This window comes from Ochotona princeps, chromosome 6 (genome assembly GCF_030435755.1).
Source record: "Ochotona princeps isolate mOchPri1 chromosome 6, mOchPri1.hap1, whole genome shotgun sequence".
NCBI lineage: Eukaryota > Metazoa > Chordata > Mammalia > Lagomorpha > Ochotonidae > Ochotona > Ochotona princeps.
Window position 1 is genome coordinate 58,824,612 of NC_080837.1, and position 17,587 is coordinate 58,842,198.

Below are 17,587 nucleotides of genomic sequence, written 5' to 3' on the forward strand. Positions count from 1 at the left end.
CAGGGAAAATTTTGTTGAAAAATGCGAACAACTGGTGACAGAAGTTTATTTAGAAATAAAGGTGCTTTCTACAATCCATCATTGGTAAACTAATTGTGAGATTCAGAGTAATCTCGGACACATTCCCTGTAAGTTGGAAATGTCTCCCTGTGTATAGAAATCTACATTGACATGAGATAAAATTATGCCCTGTTTTCCAAGAATTCACTGAATAATATAATTAAATAGCAAGCTCCTTTAGTTCCTGAAAATCTAACTCTATGTACTTAACACTCAGGATTACCCCTTGTTTTAGGGTAACGTGCAAGGAACTTGTTCAGAAGGCAGAGGGATCTTTTCTGTTTATGAAAACCATGTTGATGCCACCACAAAAGTTGGAGTTACTAGAGTTTGAGATGGTGTGTGGTTAACACCGTGTGTTTTCCTGTTTTATATCGTGTGAAGTATGAAGATACCATTTTGATGGAAATAGTGAAAAGACCTAGTTTAGATATCATGTTCATCATTTGAAATAACAATTTAAGTAGAAATATCCATGTCTTTTTAATTCTACTAAAACTATTCAATCAGTTTTAATGTTTGGAACCTCTTCTGGCCACTGGCTTTTGATTGGGTTTACCCTTATGTTAGAGGTAACATATTTCTTAACTTGGTACCTGGTTGTGGTCCAAGTATATTTTCATGGAGTCCTTTATTCCAGAGAAGATGTTTTGGGTGCCTTCGCTGTGTGGGAGCAGAACACTGTCCTTCCTATCCAGCACACCACCCTGGAAGCTTCCCTTGGGTTGAGGCTTGCCTAGACAGCCCTGAGCACCATCACCATTGTCCTGGATCACCTGGTTTGCACTGGGCATGCTGTCTGCAGCACATGCTAACCACAGCAGTGAGCATCCCATTGACATTGCCAGGCCAGGGCTCTCCTAATTTTCTGATGCAGCTGTCTGAATTTTTAAAAAAGATTTGTTTATTTTGATTGAAAGTCATATATATATATATACACAGAGAGAGAGAGACAGAGAGGAGGAGAGACAGAGAGGAAGATCTTCTGTCCCATGATTCATTCCTCAGGTGACTGCAATGGCTGGAGCTGCACCATTCCAAAGCCAGGAGCTCTTTCTGGGTCTTGCACATGGGTGCAGGGCCAAGACTTTGGGCTGTCCTTGACTGCTTTCCCAGGCCGCAAGCAGGGAGCTGAATGGGAAGCGGGTCTGCTGGGATTAGAACCGGCTTGTATGGGATCCCAACGTGTTCAAGGTGAGGACTTTAGCCACTAGACCACTGCACCAGGCCCTGATTTTTTTTTTTTTTTTTAAGGAGCATTCTTCAAGGAATTCTGGTTCTTCTTCTTCTTCTTTTTTTTTTTTCACGTCACAGGTTTTCTTTTTTAAGATTTTAAAATTTTTATTGGAGAGTCAGGTTTACAGAGAGGAGAGACAGAGAGAAAGCTCTTCCGTCTGCTGGTTCACTCCCCAAGTGGCAGTAATGGCGGGAGCTGAGCCAATCCAAAACCAGGAACCAGGAGCTTCCTCTGGGTTTCCGACATGGGTGCAGGGTCCCAGTGCTTTTGGGCAATGCGCTACTGCATTTCCTGACCACAAGCAGGGAGCTGGAAGGGAAGTGAAGCAGCTGGGGTATGAACTGGCACCCATTTGAAATCCTGGCACATGCAATGTGAGGACTTTAGCCACTAGGCTCTTGTAGCAGGTCCCAATGTCAGTTTCTGAACCTACATGGTTTCTGATATGCTCATATCCTCATGTGCAAATCAGAAAAAAATAAGCTTGGAATTATTTTTTTTGAAATACTTAATTATTTTTTAATCTTGATTCCTTTATTCTCTTTCCTATTAAGTATCAGGCAATATTTTAGGTGGAGTTAGTTGATAATAGAAAAACACAGTTCTTTTTATTGTATAAAGAGGCAAAGGATGCTGCTGTTTATTAATGGAATATTGTAATAGTAATCAATTACATTGTGAAGAAATATTGAAACAGCTTCCTTTTGTTTATTCAGTCATGAACAAGTATAGGGCATCTGCAATGTGGTGAATTCTTGAGATATAAAAAATAATGTAGAGAACATTTCTTCTTTAGTTTTCAGACTTTAAAGTTTTGAAATACTCAATTTTTTTTTAGCCCCAGAGTTTCTTTACCCTCTTAAAAATTATTTTAAGGACCAAAAATAAGTTTCATTTATGTGGATTGTATCAACTGATATTTATCATGTGAAGTTTAAAACGTAGAAAAAGTTAAATTATTTACTCAAAATAACCATAGTTGCCTAACTATATATTAACAAAAAATAATTGTTTGGATAAGATATTGTCCTAGATAAAAAAGAATCTGAGAAGAATAGGCTTGTTCTACATTTTTTCCAACTTAATGTTTACTTAGGTTCTCATATCTACTTCAGCATTCACTTTGTTACCACATGTCTCAAAAACATTGGATCATTTCAATGGTCTGGTACAGAATTGTGGATCTTGTTCTTTGTTAATGAAAAAATTGTACAGATGGTGATTTCTGAAAGATCAATTGCAGTGTGGAATCAGAATGCAGATACAGGAACTTGTTACATTTCATTACATTAAAATCCATTGATCTATTTGTTCTTTGAGCCAATCTTTTACTCTGCCTGATTTTGTAATCTCATTTGTTAGTCATTTGAGAAGTATCAGTTCACTATTTCACCCACCACTGCTTTTCCATCTTCAGTGCAAATTTCCACAAACTGAACAAGGTAAATAATGTCATAATCTTATTATGACAGTTGTTTTGCCATTACAGACCCCCTGAAAGGGTCTCAAAGACTGTGGATCACTTTCTGACGTCTGCTAGTCCGTTGAGTGAAGAAGAAGGTGGTAAGAGAACACATTTTGGGTTTAGGTTATCTAAGTCCAAACAAAACTTTGGTCCTTATTCCAACTTTCATGCTGACTGAGTGATGAAACTTCTTTACACCTCTGTTTCTTCACCTACAAGTCAGAGTTGCAAAAACAGTTCCTGAATCTTCATACGGGTGTGGGTGTGCAATTAGATAAGACCATTCTCCTGTTTATTAGGAATTAGGCTTGTGAAGATAGTTATGATGATTGTTCTAACGGGATATTGTACCTATTCAATAGAGGCAGGGTAAAGAGAAAGTGATGCGATTGGGAAAGTTTTGTGGAGGATTTGAGATTAGACAGTGTCCTAAGGGCATGTATTAAACTTTAGGACTGCCCTTGCCCTCTTTTCAAGGTTTGCTTTTCTTTCTTAAAAAAATGTATTTGCTATTTTTATTTGAAAGGTGTTCAGGATTGGGAACAGAAGCAGGCAGATGTCCCTCTGCTTGTTTGCTTGCTAAGTGTCTGTAATAGCTCCGACTGGGTGAGGCTTAAGCCAGACGCCTAGAAGAGAAGCCGGAACCCAAGTTTTTCAGCCACTACCTGCTGTTTCCCAGGGTTTACGTTAATAGGAAACTGGAATTGGAAGTGGGACCAGCATGTGCCAGTCCAGGCACTCTAATGAGATGTGGGCCTACTCGGTGGCATCTTAATTGCTAGGCCAAAATTGTAGCCCCTTGAGGTTCTCTTTCTCCAATTTCCATTTTCTATTTGGTCTAGATAATCTCCTGAACCAACCAAGGGGGCGTGTGTTCAGGAAGCCACAGCAGAGGAGTTTAAGGGAAAGGGAATGAGCAATGATGCCAAAAACTGGAAAATAAAATGAATAGCTTTATTGTATGTAGACAGTGTAGGAGTGGGGTAAATAACACATATTATCCCCGGGTGTCTGCGTTGCCATTTTATGAAAAGAACTTGATTGACTTCACTTTACCAATGAGACAAATGAAGCTAAGAAAGTGTAAGGACCCTGGCCAAGATCAGACATCTATTAATTTACAGATCCTGGATTTGAACTACAGAGTTCTTAATCTTTTCACAATGTCCCCAGTAACTTTATAAAAAGATGAATTTAAGATTACAGTTTTATTTACAAACTTAAAGAATTCGTTACTTGGCCTGACTTTTGTGTCATTTGGTACTGAATGTCATCTTTCACTGTTAATTTCACTTACTAGCAAATGAGTGAGTATTGGAGAACAAAATGACACAATTCTTTTAAAAATGTTTTTATTTATATAAAGGAAATGAGTTTCATGTATTGCATATGTATAGTTGAAGAGCATAATCATACCTCCTATGCTACCTCCATTCCTGGTCCTCCTGCCTTTCTTGAATTTTCGAATGGTAGACTTTTTTCAAGCAGAAGCTGGTGGGATATTTTTAAGGAGTACAAAACAGGTTTAGTAATGACAGTGAAAAATTTCTTATTGGGTTTTGGCATGGAGTTGAAGTGTAAGCTGGCCAGCAGAAATCCCACCTCTCAGGGCACAGAACTTTAGGGATGGACAGAGACTTGGTGTTTCAGTGGATCCAGAGTTGAACCGAGGGCCAAGCAGGTGAAAGGGGAAGCAGGCACTTGCCCCCCATGGCTCTGTTCAGTGTGTACCGGCTGTGACTGTGCTAAGTGTGGAGTGGCAGCTGTGAAAGATCAGGCCTCGCTACTAGGTAGGTTTGTGTGTAACAACTGCACATGGCTGTGTTTTCTGAGACGAGGCTCGGGGAAAATACTTTGCCAGCATCCATGCTTTTCTTAGGTCAATTTATATTTTTCTTTCTGATTCTTCAGAGGAAATTTCAGTTGCAAACATACATTTGGTCAATTTCAAACATATATTTCTATACAGATTACTGCCAGATAGACAGTGCTGCGAAACTGAACATGATGGAAGGACCAATGACAAGAGAAGTCCTGTATGTTTGCTTTCCCTAACAGAGTGTGCTCGAGGAGCTTCCCGAAGCAGCATCCAGTGTTCTCCAGATGGAGCAGGACGATGGGTCGGAATGGGGAGACTCAGAGATAGAAAGCATGACATTTAAATCTCCGGAAATTTCAGAAGTTCAGGTAGTGGAGAAGGCAAGTAAACCCCTGGAAGATGTACAGCTCACCAGAGAGTCAAAAGCAGGCAAACAGCTGCTCTTAAAGGTAAAAAGTGATTTGTGTTGGAAACAGAGTTAACGACATCTGAGGATGTGCAAGTGTGAAGAAATGGCCCGGCTGAGGACCAAGGTGTGGGGCCGTGGTTCCCCCTGACACAGGGCCTCAGAAGTACAAGTTGCTCATGTGGGGAGATAGAACCCACAGAGTTTGAAGGGCTTTTAGTCTCATCACTATTTGTAACTCTGGAAAGATAAGAGAGATTTAGACTTTTTTCTTTTTCTTCGAAATTTTTTAAAATTTTGGAATGGTTTTACATTTCCAAAACAAGCATTGTGAGGTGATAATACGGAATTCTTGTAAACCCCTCACCCTGTTAATATCCCATGTTAGTATATCCCATGTTAGTATATTTGTCACAACTAACAAACTTTACACCCAGGTTCCATTGTTTTTTATTATTGTTATTCAATATCCTTTTACTAAGGAAAGAAGGAACCTAAGATTCTTCAGAAATTGGCTGAAGTCTTCCAGTTGCCATGTTGAAGGAATAAGGAAGCTTAGGCCTGGGACTGTGACTATGTGAACTTTATATTTTTTTCTAACTTTGTTGCATTGAAGTTTATCCTAAGAGTTGTATCTTTTCTATTGTGAGAATAATATTCCCTAGCTTCATTTGATCATTTTCATAATTTTTATGAATTATTTTTCATATTTGCCCATCAGCCCTACCTTTTAAGAATTTTTCTTGAGACATTTTTTGATTTAAATAAATAAATAAATGCATGTTAAAAGTATAATTAGTAATTTATTTAATAATATAAGTTAAAAATATATTATTAGGATGCTGGAAAAAGTCTCCCTTTCGTGAACCACATCCATCCTCCTAATCACCCCGGGGCTCCTGTCCGCCCTCGTGTTGGTCAACAGCCTTCATGGTCAGTCCCTCCCCAGCAGGCCCTCCTTTCTCCCCACTGAGTATTACATTTCTACGAGGCTTCACTCAAGTCAACTGGACCTAACCATTTCTTCCACTTTTTGTCTCACCGCTAAAACTACGACTTATCTATGACCTTCTGCTTCCCTGGCTTCTGTATTTTTTTCTCCTCCACCCCACTGGCCCCTGACCTAGCCCGTCATGCTGTGTTTCTGAAGCCTGGACTTGAGGCATGGAGTGAAGGCTCCAAAAGCCAAGCCCAATTGAACCTGCTCATTGTTAACTGCCCCTGCCCCCGGGTGAATCTGTGTGTTAGGCTCTAAGCATCTTTAAATACTACGGTTCCGTGAGGAAAAATTGTTAAGCTGGTGAACACAGAGATTTCCCTTGTCCTTCCTCCCTAAGTTGGGACACTGAAAGTAAAACGTGGATATGAGTTGTAAATGATTATACACCAAGTGTGTTGAATGAAACGGATTTTCTAGACAGTGGCCTGGCCACCATGGCCTGTCAGGAATTTAAATCCATCACTGTTATTGAATGTTATTAAGAAATTATGCAAAATTATTTATTTTGCTTTTAAAAATTTGTTTTTATTTGAAAGGCAAAGTTACAGAGAAAAGGAGAGACAAAGAAATCCTTCATCTGCTGGTTCCCTCCTCAAATGGCTGCAATGGCCAGAGCTGAACCAATCCAAAGCCAGGAGCCAGTAGCCTACTCTGGGTCTCCTACAAGGGTGCAGGTCTGCATTTCCCACATGAGTGCAACGGCCAAGGACTTGAACCATTCGGACTTGATCTATCATTCATGTGGGATGTCAGCATTGCAGATGGCAGATTAAATAGCTGTGCATTAATGCCAGCCCCAAACATCTCTGTTATTACTCTGATTTTATAATTGAAAACCTGAGCAGTAGAGAAGATAAGTAACTTCTTCAAGAAAAGAAACTTGCCAACTTCTGTAGTTAAGGTGTAAAGACAGCACTTCATCTAAGGCTGTCTACTTTTGGAATTTTCATTCTTCAACCCTTTGCAAAACTGCCCTTTCAGAATGACAAGTAACAGATGTCTGGTTAAATGCAAGCACAGATTGTCAGTTGTAAAGATGACATGGGCTAGAGTGTCCATTATGATGCTAAGAAGGATAGTTTGACAAGGGAGGCTTGGGAAATTGCTTAAGAGGACTCTAAACTAAAGCCAGAAATATTTTGAGGGGAGGAAAACACAATGTCCAGTAAGAAGTTGTGGAATCATGGCTCAGTCTTGTGAGACACCGTGGACCACACCAGGAATGCCATGGAAAATAGTGCTTGAATGATTCCTGACTCATCTCACCAAATCTTCACCAAGAATCTTACGTTTACTTATTTGTGTTAGAATCTCAAGATCAATCATCTTCTGTGGGCTGTATCCTGTGTATTAATATTTAAGGTCATAAGGCTAGTCTGTAGCACAGGAATGAGGAATAACATTTTCCAAATCAAGTTAAGTTGAAGCAACAAGAAGACCTTTCCAAAGATAGTAATAAGTAGAACTAGCACAGAAGTGTGATAAAGAAGAAATCCAGGACCCCTAACTGCATGAACATTTGCTGGAGAGTTCCATTCATTCAAGAAAAAAGAAGTATAGAATTTGATAAATAATGACTACATCAGCTGTTTTTGGAAGGTCATTGGTAAAGACCTGTAAGTTCTGATCAACTACTAAAAGAGCTTCGGAAGACGTTGTAGCAGCAGTAACCTTGGACAGGAATGTTGAACATTCGGGGAGGGAGAATCTCAGGAAAAATGAAGAATTGATCATACAACCTGCGATTCTAAATGAAAGAGATTTAAGGAATTGTGTAATGTCTGAAAATTCCCCCAAATCCTCACGATTATGAATCATTTCTTGCCTTCAAAGTTAAAAAATATACAAAGATGCAAGAACAAATACATACCCACAGATAAAGATGAAAGTCACATGTGTTAATAGCAATTATTCCAAGAACCCCGAGATCCAGAATGGGTTGAGGCCTGTGAATAATGCTAAGAATGAAGAAAGAATGTATTTTTTATGTTAGTTTTGGAGCAAAGAGAGGAATAAAGAAAAGATAAGCCTGTCATTGTGGATGAATAGTGTGATGACAACAGATGACAGAGCTGCCTTAACTTATTTTTTGCTAAAGCTAGAGGTTTTAAGTAAACAGAAATACAACAAAGAAGAAAGGAAGCCGATAAACTTGTACTTTGCTTCTTTTAAGTCTGACAAGGAGAATGATCTTTGGAAAGAAAAGAAATGATTAAAGAAACTCAAAGCCCAAGATTTGTAAAAGATTTTTTAAAGTTAGCTTAGATCCCTCAGCCTGCTGGCTCAGCTGGGGAAGCTTCTGCCTGTTGTGCCTCTGTCAGCAGCAGCTATGAGAGGCTGAGGCGGTGGGAGAGGTGCTAGAGACCTTTCTTCTTTTCTAATGGCTGTGATTTATGCGGTGTATGCAAAGGGAAGCAGTAGTCAGGTGAAACATGGTTGGCCTAAGGACAAGCCGTGGAAAGCCAACCTCATTTCCTTTCCTAACACTATTAGTCTGAAAATCCGAACAACATTTGATGGTGGAGGCAGATTTCCCTCTCTATCCTCTGGTAGACACATGTGTGATCTTGTGTACATTAAGGATGTGAAGACAATGACAGAGCTTGCTTCATCATTGTTGTGAGGATGACATGTAGGTGCTACAAAATAAAGCATGTACAGTGAAATCTGGCATACAGAAAATGTGGCAAACCTTGATAAGTGCTAATGTCATCCAAATTTCAGCAGTCTGCTTATGAAATCTTTCCAGTGGCCATTTTGTAAATGATATTATCATCAGGTAAACTGCTGGATAGATTTGTAATTAGTTATACAAGGAAGCACAATTAGTGGTATGAAACTGTATCCAATTCAACTTGTTCCAAGGTGAAAATACAGAATACTAATATATTGGATTTGAGAATAACATCTAAAATGCGACTGAAGATTTGGTTGGGTTGTTCAGATCTCAGATGAAATTTATTTGGGATAGACGTATGGTGGTTCTATCTTTGGACCCACAGATGAGTTATAAAGGTATGAGATATCATGAACTAACACAAGAACTGTGAAAGGACCCAGGAATTTAGGATATAGTGCATTTCGGTAATAGGAAGACAAATAGTTTATAGTGTGGAAAGTAAAACTCTATGCAGATAGTTGACAGTGAAATGGAAGAAAAAAAAATCTCAGTCCATAAATTTGGAATTAAAGCTTGTGGGTGAAAGTTGTAGGCTCAATAAAAAAGAAACATACAGAAATTCCTGAGAACTGGAAACATTTCAAAGAGAAAGTGGCCATATTTAGATGTAACTAAGTATTCCTGACCATGGTCAAACCAGGTGATGACCACTTGGTGGAGGTATAATAGAGGAAATTAAAAATTAGCTGGTGAGAAGGAAAGCTTTGTTCTTTTTGGCCTTCATTTTTCATTGCTTACTGATTCAAGAAGTAGCAATAGCGTTCTATTCCTTTACCAAGCCCAAACTCCCTGTAAAATTTATTAGTACTTCTGGTTATGTGATTGCTTCCTACTTTTTCAACTATATCTCTGCTTTCTTCAAGGAAGATATTCTTTCTTTCTGTTTTCTCTGTTAAAATGTATTATTATTTTTTTATTGGAAAGTTAGATTTACAGAGAGAGAAGGTGAGACAGAGAGAAAGATCTTCCGTCCACTGGTTCACTCCCCAAGTGGTCACAACAGCCAGAGCTGACCTGATCCAAAGCCAGATCAGAGCCTCTTCCAGATCTCTCATGCAGGCACAGGGTCCCAAGGACCATTCTTAACTGCTTTCCCAGGCTCCAAGCAGGGAGATGGTTGGGAAGTAGAGCAGCCAGTACATGAGCCAGCACCCGTATGGGATCCTGGCACATGCAAGGCAAGGGCTTTAACCACTGGGCTACTGTACTAGGCCCTATTTTTTCTTTCTTAAAGTTAATCTCAAAAATAATGCAGAGTAATTTACAGAGAGACACATCTTTATAGGAATGATTACCATGATTTCTGTAGTCTCTAAGGGTATCTAACAAGCCTACTATACCCCAGTGCATATAATACTTGTGATAATTCTTTATAAAACAAAATGTATTTGGCTTTCCACTACCCCCAAAGCAGTATTAATTAATGAAAAAACAAAATAACTATAAGCAGGATATATTGATAAACATTGTTCAAATAGTTACATTTATCATTAAAGTTCTTTTGAGTTTGTGCTTGTAATCACGTTATGTCAAACTTTGAGAAGATAAGGGAATGTTCTTTTTAAAAATATATTATTTATTGTTTTAATTAATGTAAGTGATTTCATGTATTTAATGAGTACAGTTCTAAGAAATAACCATACTCTCCTTCGTTCATCTCCCTCCCTGTTTCCCTCCTTCCTTTCCTTTCTATGTTCCCTTTTCTCTTTCCTTTCTTCTTTTTCTCTTTAATTTTTGCAATGGGATGTTTTAAGTCCACTCTATATTCACAGGTGTAATTCACCACTTATCATAGTATTAAACAAGTAAGAAAGTAGGAATATTGTAATTGCCCAGGTGCATAAACAAGTGCTAAAAAGAATAATCCAATCACAAGGTGTTTGTTCCATTTCTAGACATTTATTTTTGTATTCTGTAGCAAAAAACAGATTTTTGGAGGGAAAACATTTTTTTAAATAATTGTAAAGTAATAAGCAAAAAATATTGGAAGTAAGTATGGCACTAGCATTTTTATTGCTGCCAAGTTTTATATGAAAAAATGTAGAAATGGATTTAGTGGAAAAGAACTCACCTCTAGGATTTATTTTGTTACATATATAGAAATCAAGGGTTTAAATATGAGGTGTGTTATTAAATATGAGAGATAGACTTAACTCTAATGTTGTAGCTTCCCTTAACAGCACACTTTATATATACATATATTTTACAGGAGAAACCATCAAAATTATTGCACATCACAGGAAAAGGTGTTAAGCGAGTACGAAAAAGTAATTTAGGAATTCCACCACTGAGATCAGGAAAGTCTTCAAAATTCCTTCGGGCTCAAAAACTACCTAAAAAGTAAATTCCTTAAGCTTACAAATTTTACCATCTGAAGCAAAATTACTTGGTAGCATTTGTACGTGAAAATGTGCTTTCTAAAAGGGAAACCAAATGTTTTAGAAGTTCATGTGTGAGATCTGAGATACAGCAGCTCAAAGGAAAGCTGGAGGCATGCTTTGGAGAGTAAATGTGTACTGTTCTCTGTGGTCCCCTCCATTCGTTTTTTTGACCAATGCACCTACTTTAGCCAAGATTAATAGGGTTACTGGAATGAAAGCAGGTCTTTGAGAGACTTAAAAAAAATTAAATGTTGACATGTTAGATGTGAAACATTTGGTTGCTGCAATTCCCGATTTGGATGAACTGATCACAGAAGTTAATTCTGTTATGATAATATATGACACAATATAAAATGCGAACAGGTGAATCAAATTGATAATTTATATGGCTCTTTTTTCTATGATTATGTTTCATCATTCATCCTTCTGCACCTCCATCTCACATTTTTAAACATGGTTTTCTCGTTATCCTGGATTACATATACAACCATACTTTTGAATAATAGCATGTAAATGCAATTTAGATTATGGTTTACCTTTCAGTATTTGCTTTGTCGAAACCCTGGTTTTCTCCTTACTTCACCACTGGGTTTTTAATGGGCTGGTTTATTCTAGAGCATTCTTTATTTAACTCTTTGTGGGGGTTTTAGGAAGCTTTAATTATTAGCTTTTGTTGTTGCTTAGGGCACTGAAAAGTGTGCTAGACATTGAAGACAACCTTTTTATGGCCAGCCTAAACTTTGTAAGTGGATATTACTCACAATTTAGTAGCTGAGAATAGACTCACGGGAAAAGAATTCCAAAGTTTATGAAACAGCCAAATTGGCATTTAAGTGACCCTGTACATGCCATTGCTTATCTGCATGGCTTTAAGCTCATTTAGTTAGCAAGATTATATATTAAAACAAATAGTGACAGCAGACAACAAGTATTTTAGCTTCAATAAATAGTTACTGTCAGATTACCAATGAAGCAGAAACATCTTGATTTTTTTTTCCTAAAAATCCTCACATTTAGTGCATTAAGCAGAGTAGCATGGCCACACACAGAGCCGAAGTCTTTTCTTTTTTATGTCTTAGTGTTTCAAAGAATGACAAATAGTCCTGTTTAAGGAGAGTGTGCTATAAAAACACACAGCCTTCCCTGAGCATGCCAAAAATATTTGTAGATCTTATTGATCTGTATAGTGGTGCTTTAATTTATTACATCAAAATTTTCCACTAGGGAGAAACAATAGGAATATAATGATATTTTAGAGCTTAGTAAGAGAATCTTAAATTTTTTGTGGAAATCTTTTACTTACAATTTTTTCCCCCCTTGCATCATCTTTTTTTTTTTTTTTAAAAGCAGTGACTAACACACAGATTAAATGGTTTTCTTGAGAATTCAACTCTGTATTGCAGCATAGTGCTATTTATCTCAGTATCCCAGGGAGATTCACTTGGTCATCTGTGTTGTTAGAATCTCATGAGAATATAGGAATTCAGATTGGTTGAGACAGTTTTTACCATGAAAATAAAAATCAGTAATGTGATCTAAAGCATATTCTACTAGTTGGGACCTGTCCCAGGCAGAATAATGGTGTAGGTGAGCTTGACACCAGGAGTTGCTTTTTTTTTTTGCACCTTATATTATTCAGACCTTTCTTAGCAACCCAGAGTGCCTGGAGCCCTGTTTCCTGGACACCCCCTTTTACTACTAGAAACAGGCTTCTTGGTCTCTCATGTTTCCAAATGCTTTAAATTACCTTTCTTTTGAATGGGTACACATTTCGTGGCATCATGGCTGTTTTGTGAATCCCATTAATTCCTATTACTAGTTCGGTAATATATACACTGTGCTTAGTAATGGATTAGTTGTGTTGTGCAAATTAACAATGGTGACAGAAGTAAAGTAGGTATTTTTTGAAAGGCCTCCACTGACTGAGGATGATATATCTGTTGTTATTATAGTTTAAATAAGTTCCCACAAAGGTAAGAATGCAAGATTTTTCTTTTTTGCCTTCCTTAAGACTTTCAGCAAAGGCAGTAACAATGTGTGTGTGTGTGTGTGTACTGAGATTCTGATCTAGGACAGCCAACTTTGAACTCTAAATCCTTAAATAGTTTGCTACTATCCAAGGCATTCCCAGCCATACAGAGCTGTCAGTGGACATCATCACTGACCCACTAGACAGAGGGTCAAAATGGGTAGCACAAACCTAGGCAATGCATAAAGAAACATTTCTTTCTTTTTTTTTTTAAAGATTTATTTATTTTATTACAAAGTCAGATATATAGAGAGGAGGAGAGACAGAGAGGAAGATCTTCCGTCCGATGATTCACTCCCCAAGTGAGCCGCAACGGCCGGTGCGCACCAATCCGATGCTGGGAACCAGGAACCTCTTCCGGGTCTCCCATGCAGGTACAGGATCCCAAATCCTTGGGCCGTCCTCGACTGCTTTCCCAGGCCACAAGCAGGGAGCTGGATGGGAAGTGGAACTGCCGGGATTAGAACCAGTGCCCATATGGGATCCCGGGGCGTTCAAGGCGAGGACTTTAGCCGCTAGGCCACGCCGCCGGGCCCAAGAAACATTTCTATAAGGGGGAAAGAAAAAGAAAAAATAAACATTATAGTGAAGTCTACTCTTGACCTGCTCTTTAAAGAACGTTTAGGTGTGGATTACAAGTACAGCCTGTCTTTAAGCAAAGGAATCTATAGGCCTAGCCTTGTGATTTGCCTTGGGAAGCAATTATGGAAGCTAGTGTCTGCCATGTGAGAGACGCTGCCCTGAATGCACACACTCTTCTTTCTTAAAAGCAGCTATATCTAAGATGCACTATTATTTTGTTTTTCCAAATTTACAATGGTATAGATAAATATAACCAAGTGAGCATTTCAGACAGGATTTGAACACAGGGTATTTCATTCAAGAGTCTTTGGTCCCAAATGCTATACTGGAAAAATTAATAGGAAAGACATTTGGCTTTTAACCATCAAGGCTGTATCTAAATTCTAGCAAGCTTACTAATTTTGTAACCTATCCCAAATAAGCCTACTCCGTAGTAAGGACAGCAATGTCCAAAATATTGTAAGAGTTAGAGTGTGTGTAAAGAACATAGTGGAAAGCCTGGCATGTTGTGTTCAGTAAGTACTTATGGATTGGATACCAGGTGGTACTGGGGTTTAGGAAGGTAGATTATCTTGTTCAGAAAGACAGGAAATAGCCAAGTTTCAGCAGAGAGAAAAGGGTGATAGACCCAGGGTTTCATTGATGTTGGTAAGTAATGTGCATACTGCATTTGTATTGTTTTTCAGGAATAGGAGTGGCCCTTGAACTGAGTTGTAAAGGACTAATGCATTGTGTATGACTGTGGTACCCCTGGGATGAGTTACAGAAATTGGGAATGGGATGGTAATGGATTTGCCTTTAATGCTGTTGATCCTAGAGTGTATATAGAACATGTAGGTTGAGATGTTTGGTAGTCAACTGCACATACATTTGTAGCTCTGGACAATGGCCTGAGATTGTGTTACTACATTTTTAAAAATTAGTCATTCCAATAGTTTTACATAACATCCTCCTGCGTTTAAATATCCCTCTTAGAGCCTGATTGTAACTGTCAATAAACATATTCTCTATCTAATAGTCCCAAATGGGTTAAAGAAGTTCCCTCTCTTGTCCCTGTTGCAGAATCCCGCCACATTACCCCACACACCACTTCCATGATCTGTGCAGTACCATCCCAGCCCAGGAGCTGCCTGTTGACCTGAGTCTGGCTTCTCGGCTGTATCACACCACCAACAAGAAAGGCCATGATGTGCTACGCGAAGTGTTTGGATTTCCCTTCTTAGATGATCGCTTTACAGAGGAAGAACAAAGAGCCAGGTGAGAATTGCCCTGGTGTTTTTGTCTTAAACTGTTATTTAAATGCTCAAAACCTTCTTGGTTTTCGAGGTTTGATTCTGTCTGTGGGTGCCGTGTTGCAGTCACGAGACATACAATGCTCTCCAAGTGCAGCACAGCCGAGGACAGTGCCTCCATTTTATAAATTAGTTAATGAAAGAGGAAAAGAGAGTGAGGTTTTCTTTTCCTGCCCCCCTGGCTGTCCAAAGCACCAATGTTTATTGCTTCTGAGAGGGATACATGCCCTAAAGTCTCCTGCTTTTTAAAAGAGCTAAGAGAAATCTTAAAAATCACGAATTGTTTTAAGAATATTAAAAGTATCAATTATAAGCATTATATTATATAGCATCATTATTTTGCATTCTATTATTAGAGGTATTTTAACTATTCTAGGTATATTTTGAATAATGCTTTAAAATTAGTTTTAGCTTGAGTACCAAAAGATTGTAACCTGTTCATACTTTTCATGATTTGTTCTGAACCATTTTCCTCAAACTTGACTTTTAGTAAAACTGGAACACTTCATTGTATTCTTCCATGGTTTAAAGTTACCTGGTTTCTCCGTGTTAAGTAACCACAATGACTTTCCCTGAATTCCCAAAGGAATGTCATCCTCATGTTTATTTTCATAATTTTTTTAGCTTAAAATCTTTTATCAAGTCAGTACTTGCTAACGTTTTGTTAAAAAGAACTTTCAAATTAAAACATGTTAACATTCACAAAATATGTAAACACTATATACATATATGTACTTTTTAATTCACTTTGTAAATACTTTGTAAACACACATCTATACTGTTTTCTTGAAAGCTGGATTCATGACAAGAATCATAAAGCATCTATAGATATTCCAAATAATGACAGTGACACATTTTTAATGTTCTACCTCTCCCTATATTAAGTTCCAGATTAAGAGAAAATTTGAAGAATTTATCCTTGTTCATCTGACTTACTCTACTTGGTGTAATGATCTTCAGATCCATACATTTTGTTGCAGATGTCAAAATTTTAAAACTGCTCTAGTAGATCTGGTTAGAACAACAGTCCTGCTTGAAAGTCTTCAGAATTTCTCCTAAAAGCTTAAGGCTGGCAGTAAGAAATGAAAAAACCTGATCTAGTAGTCATGAAATTCTACTATTTTGAATCATTTGCATTTGCACTCTGCAAGCCAAGCACATCATTTTGAGGACTTAGAGCTTCTATTATTCATGCAGTGTTAAAAATGTTGGTTTCTTTCTATTTCTGAAAATATTTTTCTTCAAGAAGACCTCACTTTCCTTTTCCAAGAGAGTCAATAAGAGTTCTATTTGATGATGATAATTCTTGGCAATTTGTTCCTAAGTACCAAATAAGAAGTTAATTTAAGAGCTGAATATTTAATTCTCTAGCATCCGTCTCTTGAGGATTACCTTGCTAAACATAGCTTAACCTTTTCTAAGTATATCTGTTGAGCCTACAAATTTGCAGAAATGTATGATTTTTCTGCACTGATAAGTGTTCTCAAGAAAGATAATTGTAAACATAAAATGAATTCTCTTTCATTTGGGGGCTTTTTATATTTTCTTTGCAATGAACAGTTACTTTCAAAGAGTAGTAATACTTGTGGCTATATAGTTTTTTTTTTTTTAAAGATTTATTTTATTTTTTATTACAAAGTCAGATATACTGAGAGGAGGAGAGATAGAGAGGAAGTGGAGCTGCCGGGATTAGAACCAGCGGCCATATGGGATCAAGGCGAGGACCTTAGCCACTAGGCCACGCCGCCAAGCCCGGCTATATAGTTTTAATACTAGTATGGTATGTAATGTTTTTTAAAAGATTTATTTATATATATTGGAAAGGCAGATTTATAGAGAGGAGAGACAGAGAGAGAAAGGTTTTCTATCTGTTGGTTCACCCTCAAATGGCTGCAATGGCCAGAGCTGAGGCAGTCCAAAGCCAGGAGCCAGGAGCCTCTCCTGGTCTCCCCAGCAGGCACAGGGCCCCAGTTCTTTGGGCCATCCTCCACTGCTTTCCCAGGCTCTCAGTAGGAAACTGGATCAGAAATGGAATAGCTGGGAAACAAACTGGCATTCATAGGAGATGCTGGCACTTGAGCCATCACGTCGGCCCCATATCAATTCTTGTTCCTAGCAAACATAGAATATTTAGTGTCAAGTAAGGTAATAGATACTTTATAGTTAAGCTTATTTAATATATCAGTGCATGTTTGTTTTGCTAATTAGCAGTTTAGATGAAAATTCAAAAAATATTCCATGTTGACCATATTTTTGCATTAGAAATGACTTTTATGCTATATAGATAAGTTTATAGACATTTAGTTAGAATTCTTGGATGAAATTTTAGATTCAAGTTTTATTGAAGCAGGAATAATCATTAAAATAGTTTATACAGTTAGGCTAATGTTTGCTGTTTAGTAACCAGCTTTCCAGACATCTCTTGTATAGTTTTATGTTTAAGCCATGCATGACATTCACTCTGTTGCATGATTTTTTTCCACTCCAAGTTATATGTGAGTATTTGCATTGTTTTCTAATAGTCACTCATTTAATCAAGATGCAGTGACAGGTTTTTGACCTTTTTTAGCACTGTCCATTTCCTTACGTTCTTGCCTGTCAGTCCTATGAATTTATTTCTTGCCTGCTGGAGAAGC

The 17,587-nt window shown here is 37.8% G+C and overlaps 1 protein-coding gene across 2 annotated transcripts in view; it reads left to right on the top strand.

Moving 5' to 3' along the window:
* The window catches only part of TTC6 (tetratricopeptide repeat domain 6), a 152,556-nt gene that overhangs the window by 39,098 nt on the left and 95,871 nt on the right, over positions 1–17,587 (top strand). For both annotated transcript variants that reach the window (XM_058666358.1, XM_058666360.1), the window contains exons 3-5: positions 4,821–5,030; positions 10,877–11,007; positions 14,722–14,916. In XM_058666358.1, the coding sequence (XP_058522341.1) occupies positions 4,821–5,030; positions 10,877–11,007; positions 14,722–14,916 (536 nt within the window). The remainder of the gene's footprint in view (positions 1–4,820; positions 5,031–10,876; positions 11,008–14,721; positions 14,917–17,587) is intronic.